General features: G+C 47.6%; 1 protein-coding gene across 1 annotated transcript in view; it reads right to left on the minus strand.

Moving 5' to 3' along the window:
- Nucleotides 1-456: 456 nt before the first annotated feature.
- dapk2b (death-associated protein kinase 2b) overlaps nucleotides 457-9,837 on the minus strand; it is a gene marked incomplete at its 3' end in the record, with an annotated part of 42,074 nt that continues 32,693 nt past the window's right edge. Inside the window, exons 9-11 of the mRNA XM_080848165.1 lie at nucleotides 2,295-2,384; nucleotides 1,497-1,568; nucleotides 457-582 (exon numbers count right to left, since the gene is read on the minus strand). Coding sequence (XP_080704291.1) covers nucleotides 457-582; nucleotides 1,497-1,568; nucleotides 2,295-2,384 — 288 coding nt within the window. The remainder of the gene's footprint in view (nucleotides 583-1,496; nucleotides 1,569-2,294; nucleotides 2,385-9,837) is intronic.

Below are 9,837 nucleotides of genomic sequence, written 5' to 3' on the forward strand. Positions count from 1 at the left end.
GCACTTATTAAGTCCTGCTTATTATACACACAGACTCCTAGCATAAAGTACACGTTCAGCTCAAAACAGGCACCTCTTTAAACAATACACACACACACACACACACACACACACACACACACACACACACACACACACACACACACACACACACACACACACACACACATACAGCTCAAAACAGGCACCTCTCTAAACAATACATCTCTCAAGCGGACTAAACATTATTCCAAACAAACCGTTTGTCTAATGCATTAGTTATGTCTAATGCATTATAGCCATTAGTGGCTATCTAATGTGTGTGTGATCAACCATGGGGCGCATGAATGTGTGGAGCTTGAAGCGGTTCACCCAAGGCCCTTCACTGTTGCCAGGTGAACCTCCGAACTCTGGAATGGTTGAAACGCTCAGGTGTGTTTCGCTGAAATACTCTGGGGCTGTCTTGAGGAGGTGTCTTCAGGAGGTGCTGCTCCTCTTCCGGGTCCTGGGCTTGATAAACACGTCGTCGTCCTCCTGGTCACTCTCAATTTCTCTCTCAAACATGGCCACCCTGCGCTCCACGATGCCAGGCAGAGGCCTTGCCTGTCAAACACACACGGTCACATGACACGTCACATGACTTTTCACTTAACCACTTCAAAGAGCTGAGGGGTGTAGGAGAGAGAGGGGTGTGTGTAGGAAGGAGAGAGGGGTGTGTGTAGGAAAGAGGGGGGTGTGTGTAGGAGAGAGAGGAGTGTGAAGGAGAGAGTGGTGGAGAAGGAGAGAGGGGTGTGTGTAGGAAAGAGGGGGGTGTGTGTAGGAGAGAGAGGAGTGTGAAGGAGAGAGTGGTGGAGAAGAGGGAGAGGGGTGTAAAACAACAAAGACACACCAAGGAAACTTTCTAGATGACTGCTGTGACATTTCCACTGTAACATTTCCACTGTAACATTTCCACTGTAACATTTCCACTGTAACAGCGAACTGAACTCAGAGAACTGAACCCAACTGTGTAGCGATCAGCTGTCAGGCAGGATGTCCAAAGACTTCAGTGATCTTAATCAGGTCAGGACTGCTCCAATGATACGCTTCTCTGACTGGTTTGTGCTGCACACAAAGATTCTTCAGTTTCTTCCTTCAGAACGGCCCCAAGACCACGTACCGAAGTACTGCACTGAACTCTTGATTTACTGCACAGAACTCCTGAAGTACTGCAATGCACTCCTGATTTACTGCACAGAACTCCTGAAGTACTGCACTGAACTCTTGATTTACTGCACAGAACTCCTGAAGTACTGCAATGCACTCCTGATGTACTCAAGAGTTATTGAATTTGCTGAGCTCTACAAGGAATCCTTTATGAGAACATTCCAAATAACTGATTGTTTGCATGTTTGCTTGACTAATTGACAGACAGACAGACTGATTGATTCTGTCTGAACAAGCACCAGTTCCCCAAGAGTGGTATTAATGTGTGTGTGTGGGGGGGTTGGGGGGGGGAGGAGAGCTGTGGTACTAACCTGCTGTTTGGGCTGACCCTTCCTCATCATCCGAGTCAGGTGATTACAGAGAGCCACGATCCTGAACGTCAACTGCACACAACAGAGACAGAGACAGAGACAGAGACACACAGTCACACAGACACACACACACACAGACACACACACACACACACACACACACACACAGGGAGACAGAAGACAGCAGGACATTAGTGCCAGACCTTCTTCCAGTGGGCTTCAGGAAATAATGAACTGCAAGTCCCCACGATTTCAGTAACGGATAATGCATTGTCCGGAGATCATTATCCAAAAATAAATCCTGACAGGGCGAACAACATCCCGACGCGCACCGGAGTTCTTCAAGCAAATCGAACTTTTAAGTTGCAGGTGTTGCGTAGCAACCCATTACTTTAATAACTGGGATAGTATCTGATGCTGAATGGATCCGTGCTGGTTGACCCAGGCCCACTCCAGACCAGAGTCACATGCTCTCTCAGTAGCGTGTTCTGTGTCGGAGTGCCGTATGTTTTCTGATTGCCATAGCAACGAGCCTGGCTCAGATGGAGAGATCAGTCACCCAACCATAGATACTTAACGAGATTAACAGATGGAGAGATCAGTCACCCCACCCGACCGTCAGTCCAGGACTACAGGGTGCAGGTTTGGTACCCTGTAGTCCTGGACTGACGGTCGGGTGGGGTGACTGATCTCTCCATCTGTTAATCTCCTTAAGTATCTATGGTTGGGTGACTGATCTCTCCATCTGCTCATCAAGTTTATTTAAGTCTAATCAGATGTAAGATATTTGTAAATTACCTTCCACCTGCGTCTGGCATACAGCCGTCTGAAGTTCTCCAGGTTGACCACGGACTGCCTGCGCACCAGGGCCTGTCTGGGATTCTCAGGCTGCGGAGAGAGACACGGGAGAGAGTGAGACACAGGAGAGAGTGAGACATATAAGAGTGAGACACAGGAGAGAGTGAGACACAGGAGAGAGTGAGACACAGGAGAGAGTGAGACATATAAGAGTGAGACACAGGAGAGAGTGAGACACAGGAGAGAGAGAGTGTGAGACACAGGAGAGAGTGAGACACAGGAGAGAGTGAGACACAGTAGAGAGTGAGACACAGGAGAGAGAGTGAGACACAGGAGAGAGTAAGACACAGGAGAGAGTGAGAGACAGGAGAGAGTGAGACACCAGTGAGACAGGAGAGAGTGAGACACCAGTGAGACACAGGAGAGAGTGAGACACAGGAGAGAGAGAGTGTGAGACACAGGAGAGAGTGAGACATGGGAGAGAGTGAGACACAGGAGAGAGAGAGTGTGAGACACAGGAGAGAGTGAGACACAGTAGAGAGTGAGACACGGGAGAGAGTGAGACACAGGAGAGAGTGAGACACAGGAGAGAGAGAGACATATAAGAGTGAGACACAGGAGAGAGTGAGACATATAAGAGTGAGACACAGGAGAGAGAGTGAGACACAGGAGAGAGTGAGACATATAAGAGTGAGACACAGGAGAGAGAGTGAGACACAGGAGAGAGTGAGACACAGGAGAGAGTGAGACACAGGAGAGAGTGAGACACAGGAGAGAGTGAGACACAGGAGAGAGTGAGACACAGGAGAGAGTGAGACACCAGTGAGACACAGGAGAGAGTGAGACACAGGAGAGAGTGAGAGACAGGAGAGAGTGAGACACCAGTGAGACAGGAGAGAGTGAGACACCAGTGAGACACAGGAGAGAGTGAGACACAGGAGAGAGAGAGTGTGAGACACAGGAGAGAGTGAGACATGGGAGAGAGTGAGACACAGGAGAGAGAGAGTGTGAGACACAGGAGAGAGTGAGACACAGTAGAGAGTGAGACACGGGAGAGAGTGAGACACAGGAGAGAGTGAGACACAGGAGAGAGAGAGACATATAAGAGTGAGACACAGGAGAGAGTGAGACATATAAGAGTGAGACACAGGAGAGAGAGTGAGACACAGGAGAGAGTGAGACATATGAGAGTGAGACACAGGAGAGAGTGAGACACAGGAGAGAGTGAGACAGGAGAGAGTGAGACACAGGAGAGAGTGAGACACAGGAGAGAGTGAGACACAGGAGAGAGTGAGACACCAGTGAGACACAGGAGAGAGTGAGACACCAGTGAGACACAGGAGAGAGTGAGACACAGGAGAGAGAGAGTGTGAGACACAGGAGAGAGTGAGACACAGGAGAGAGTGAGACACAGTAGAGAGTGAGACACAGTAGAGAGTGAGACACAGTAGAGAGAGAGTGTGAGACACAGGAGAGAGTGAGACACAGGAGAGAGAGAGTGTGAGACACAGGAGAGAGTGAGACACAGGAGAGAGAGAGTGTGAGACACAGGAGAGAGTGAGACACAGTAGAGAGTGAGACACAGTAGTGAGTGAGACACGGGAGAGAGTGAGACACAGGAGAGAGAGAGTGTGAGACACAGGAGAGAGTGAGACACAGGAGAGAGAGAGTGTGAGACACAGGAGAGAGTGAGACACAGTAGAGAGTGAGACACAGGAGAGAGAGAGTGTGAGACACAGGAGAGAGTGAGACACAGGAGAGAGAGAGTGTGAGACACAGGAGAGAGTGAGACACAGTAGAGAGAGTGAGACACAGGAGAGAGAGAGAGTGAGACACAGTAGAGAGTGAGACACAGTAGAGAGTGAGACACAGTAGAGAGTGAGACACAGGAGAGAGTGAGACACCAGTGAGACACAGGAGAGAGTGAGACACAGGAGAGAGAGAGTGTGAGACACAGGAGAGAGTGAGACACAGGAGAGAGTGAGACACAGGAGAGAGAGTGAGACACAGGAGAGAGAGAGAGTGAGACACAGGAGAGAGTGAGACACAGGAGAGAGAGTGAGACACAGGAGAGAGAGAGAGTGAGACACAGGAGAGAGTGAGACACAGGAGAGAGTGAGACACAGGAGAGAGTGAGACACAGGAGAGAGAGTGAGACACAGGAGAGAGAGAGAGTGAGACACAGGAGAGAGTGAGACACAGGAGAGAGAGAGAGTGAGACACAGGAGAGAGTGAGACACAGGAGAGAGAGAGAGTGAGACACAGGAGAGAGTGAGACACAGGAGAGAGTGAGACACAGGAGAGAGTGAGACACAGGAGAGAGTGAGACACAGGAGAGAGTGAGACACAGGAGAGAGAGAGAGTGAGACACAGGAGAGAGTGAGACACAGGAGAGAGTGAGACACAGGAGAGAGTGAGACACAGGAGAGAGAGAGAGTGAGACACAGGAGAGAGTGAGACACAGGAGAGAGAGAGAGTGAGACAGGAGAGAGTGAGACACAGGAGGGACACAGGAGAGAGTGAGACAGGAGAGAGTGAGACACGGGAGAGACACTTCATTGTGCATGAAGTGAGGAACTAAACTTGATTTCATCACAAACAAAGGACATTATTGTGCCGCTATACATCAGAGTGCATACAGCACAACACAGCACAGCTATTTAATATATGATGTATTATATAATATTACATTGAGTAATCATTAAATATGTATTTAATATTACATTGAGTAATCACAAAATATTTATTTAATATTACATTGAGTAATCACAAAATATTTATTTCATATTACATTGAGTAATCATTAAATATGTATTTCATATTACATTGGGTAATCATTAAATATTTGCTGCAAAGAATGCCTGTGATAGTGTGCTTTCATTGCATCACATGTAGGGTCATTTCATAGGTAACAGTCATCAGTGAATTGCTTGGGTTACAGGAACTGGAAAATATGTCTTTATTTACCTTTGAAAACAATGTAACACAATGACATCAGTGTCAAGGCAAAAAAAAAACATTTCAAATCAAACAGTCTCACAAAATGCCTTCAAATGCTGAAAGCATTCTCAAATATCATGCACAAATGAAAAAGGTTTTCATAGCCGTGTGTGTGAATCAGCAAGTGTTTCTGTTTAACTCCATACACAGCAACACCACAGGAAGGTAAGCTAAGGTGTCTTCTCTGATTTGGAGTAGAAATGTTAGACTGTCTACGGCAATAAAAGTATTTGTAGGGATAGATGCGCTCTACTTCCAAAATAAAGGTGATTTTGGGTGCGAGTAAAAGATTGTTAACTTAGAGTAGAAAAAAAACGCACTCTCAAGCTTTTCTCATTGCTATTTCATTAAGACCAGTTTATTCACATACGCGTTTCGGCCTGAGCCATCATCAGTGTGTAGCGTGGCAATAAAAGTGCCATTAAAGCAGGACTTGAAAGCCACGGCTCAAACACTGGTGAAACTATAAACACTGCAGCCATTAAGAACAAAATTATAAATAAATGTCAAATAAAACCATATGCTGATCCTTTATGCATAATCTTAAACTCACACACAGACGCACAAACACACACGCATACACACACGCATGCATGCACACACGCACACATACACGCAATCACACTCCAACTCACGCAGACACACACACACACGCAATCACACTCCAACACACGCAGACACACACACACACGCATACACACACGCATGCATGCACGTGGCACACACACGCACTCACACTCCAACACACACACACACACACCTAACCATAACCTTTCCCCCACATCAAACACCAAATCTAAGCCTATTTGTAGTTCTCAGTGTTTGGACTAGAAAATGGGTTATCCAAATAAATCGGAACCTATGCAACTTATGACACTAACGGAATGGAACCTACATAATCAAGGATACTAATGGAATAGAGACAATTACATGATGAAGGGAGTCTTTTGTTTCGGTTCCAGATAAATTAAGTTATGTTTTTGACTGAAAAAGTGCTTTGGTCTCACCTCTGACTGACGTACAAAAGATTTCAGAAAACCTTCCTTAAGGGATTAAAAAATTTAAATCATTACAAAAGTCAGCATGCCCAAAAGTGCGTTTAAAAACAAAAATGTAGTTATAATGTTATTTCTTAAAGTGTTTTTGATATGCAGATAAATAAAAATACAGTTGTAAAAACTCAATTTTTTAAATATATTGTGTCTTTGATATAGATGACCAAATGAGTAGTGGCATCAGTCCCAAATACATTAAGCCCTACAAATGATGACCTTTTAACTTTGACCTATATTAGGACCTGCAGTATTCTATTCCACATGACCTATGACCTTTAACCTTTGTTAATGACCTACAGTATTCTATTCCGCATCCATTCCCATTGAGTTTGATTCTAGAGTATTCTATTCCGCATCCATTCCCATTGAGTTTGATTCTAGAGTATTCTATTCCACATCCATTCCCATTGAGTTTGATACTAGAGTATTCTATTCCACATCCATTCCCATTGAGTTTGATTCTAGAGTATTCTATTCCACATCCATTCCCATTGAGTTTGATTCTAGAGTATTCTATTCCGCATCCATTCCCATTGAGTGTGATTCTAGAGTATTCTATTCCACATCCATTCCCATTGAGTTTGATTCTAGAGTATTCTATTCCGCATCCATTCCCATTGAGTGTGATTCTAGAGTATTCTATTCCACATCCATTCCCATTGAGTGTGATTCTAGAGTATTCTATTCCGCATCCATTCCCATTGAGTGTGATTCTAGAGTATTCTATTCCGCATCCATTCCCATTGAGTGTGATTCTAGAGTATTCTATTCCACATCCATTCCCATTGAGTGTGATTCTAGAGTATTCTATTCCACATCCATTCCCATTGAGTGTGATTCCCGGAGGAAGCGAGCTTGACTGTCCTAGGGGATTGTTTCTACTGCCATGCTGCATGTCTACATGTGTGTCCCATATGTTTACTTTATTAATAATAATATTAATACACTTTATTTATATAGCACCTTTCATGCAAAAGAATGCAGCTCAAAGTGCTTTACAGCAAATACATTGCGTGCACAAAGAAATGACATGCACATAAAAATAGACATCAAATAAACATAAAAACTCATATATAGTGCAAAAAATAAATAATAATGATAATTATTAAAGTTATAAAAATTGAATACATAAAATGCACAGCATAAGATAGAAAATAAAACTCTGCAGAGATATATTTAATCTTACCTAATCTAATCTAATCTAACATTGCCATGCTGCACGTCTGCATGTGTCTCCCACATGTTAACATTTGCTTACTGCACGTCTGCATGTATGTCCCATATGTGTGTCCCGTCCTATCTGGCCTTTAGCCTTTACTCTGTGTCCGTGAGCTTAGGCTCCGCCTCTGCCCCCGCCTCCTTGCAGAGCTCCGCCCCACAGGCCTGACTCAGCAGCGCCTTCAACGCCTCGCTCACAACGTCCCCGGCGTCTTTATGGAGACCGCTCATGACTTCCTGCAGCCAGCTGAGTTCGGAGGTGAGCTCCGTCCTGAGCGTGCCCAGATGCGCCTGGCGCTCCAGGTGGCGCTGTCCGATGCCGCTGAGGTTGGCGTCGGTGACGCGGAGGTCCTGGTGCAGCCCGCGGCGCGTGGCCTCGGCCTTCCGCAGCTCGTAGCGCGCGTGGGACAGCTCCTGCCGCACGCCCTCGCTGCCCTCGCGGAACCAGGCCTCGCGCCGGCCGTAGGCGCAGAGCAGCGCCTCCACGTCCCCCTGCAGCGCCTCCCGCCGCGCCGCCACCCCCGCCACGCCCGCCTCCATCGCCGCGATGTCCTCCAGGGCGCGGGCGAAGCGCTCCACGTCTGCGTAGGTGTGGTTGGGCGCCGCGCTCGAGTGTGATTGGACGGAGTACTCCTTCAGACGCTTCGTCTTCAGCTGCGGGGCGGCAGGCTCCGCCCCCGTCTTCCGCCGGGCGCCCAGGGTGGCGCTCTCCTCTGATTGGTGGGACTTTTGGATAGAATGGAGGAACAGCCAATCAGATCCGGGGGTGTCGGAAAGGAGTGTGGGGTTACGATGCAGGCACAGCACACGTGGATCCAAAAGTACGCACACGCACACGCACACGCACACGCACACGCACACGCACACGCACACGCACACGCACACGCACACGCACACGCACACGCACACGCACACGCACACACACACACACACACACACACACACACACACACAGGGGTGCAGGTCCATGTGGGATTAGTAGTTGGACACACAGGTTTCAGGGACTCAACCATAGCCGATGTCAGTTTGTGTCCACTCGTCTGTCCAGTTTTCTCCACAAACTATAAAGTTTGTCCGTCTTGCGTGAATCCACACTCTCATGCAGTATGAGTCATTCCTTCATGGCTTGCGCTGATGGTCTAAATGATGGCGTCACACGGTGCAAATGATACAGTGGCAAACACGTTATGGATGCAGTGGCCATGAAGGTGAGGCCAAATCAGAGTTAGTGCCTCGACTGCTGAAACACGTTATGGATGCAGAGAACTTGAAGGTGAGGTCAAACCCGGGTTAGTCCCTCTACTGCTGCAGTGGACATGATGGTGAGGTCAAACCCGAGTTAGTCCCTCTACTGCTGCAGTGGACATGATGGTGAGGTCAAACCCGAGTTAGTCCCTCTACTGCTGCAGTGGACATGATGGTGAGGTCAAACCCGAGTTAGTCCCTCTACTGCTGCAGTGGACATGATGGTGAGGTCAAACCCGAGTTAGTCCCTCTACTGCTGCAGTGGACATGATGGTGAGGTCAAACCCGAGTTAGTCCCTCTACTGCTGCAGTGGCCATGAAGGTGAGGTCAAACCCGAGTTAGTGCCTCGACTGCTGAAACACGTTATGGATGCAGTGAATGTGAAGGTGAGGTCAAACTCGAGTTAGTCAATCTCCTGTGTTCTAAACACGTTATGGATGCAGTCAAGGTGACGCCAAACCCGAGTTTGTCCCTCTAATGCTGCAGTGGCCATGAAGGTGAGGTCAAACCCGAGTTAGTCCCTCTACTGCTGCAGTGGCCATGAAGGTGAGGTCAAACCCGAGTTAGTGCCTCGACTGCTGAAACACGTTATGGATGCAGTGAATGTGAAGGTGAGGTCAAACCCGAGTTAGTCCCTCTACTGCTGCAGTGGCCATGAAGGTGAGGTCAAACCCGAGTTAGTCCCTCTACTGCTGCAGTGGCCATGAAGGTGAGGTAAAACCCGAGTTAGTCCCTCTACTGCTGCAGTGGCCATGAAGGTGAGGTCAAACCCGAGTTAGTGCCTCGACTGCTGAAACACGTTATGGATGCAGTGACCATGAGGGTGAGGTCAAACCAGAGTTAGTCCCTCTACTGCTGCAGTGGCCATGAGGGTGAGGTCAAACCAGAGTTAGTCCCTCTAATGCTGCAGTGGCCATGAAGGTGAGGTCAAACCCGAGTTAGTCCCTCTACTGCTGCAGTGGCCATGAAGGTGAGGTCAAACCCGAGTTAGTCCCTCTACTGCTGCAGTGGCCATGAGGGTGAG

The sequence above is a fragment of the Sprattus sprattus genome (assembly GCF_963457725.1).
Source record: "Sprattus sprattus genome assembly, chromosome: 11".
Lineage (NCBI taxonomy): Eukaryota > Metazoa > Chordata > Actinopteri > Clupeiformes > Clupeidae > Sprattus > Sprattus sprattus.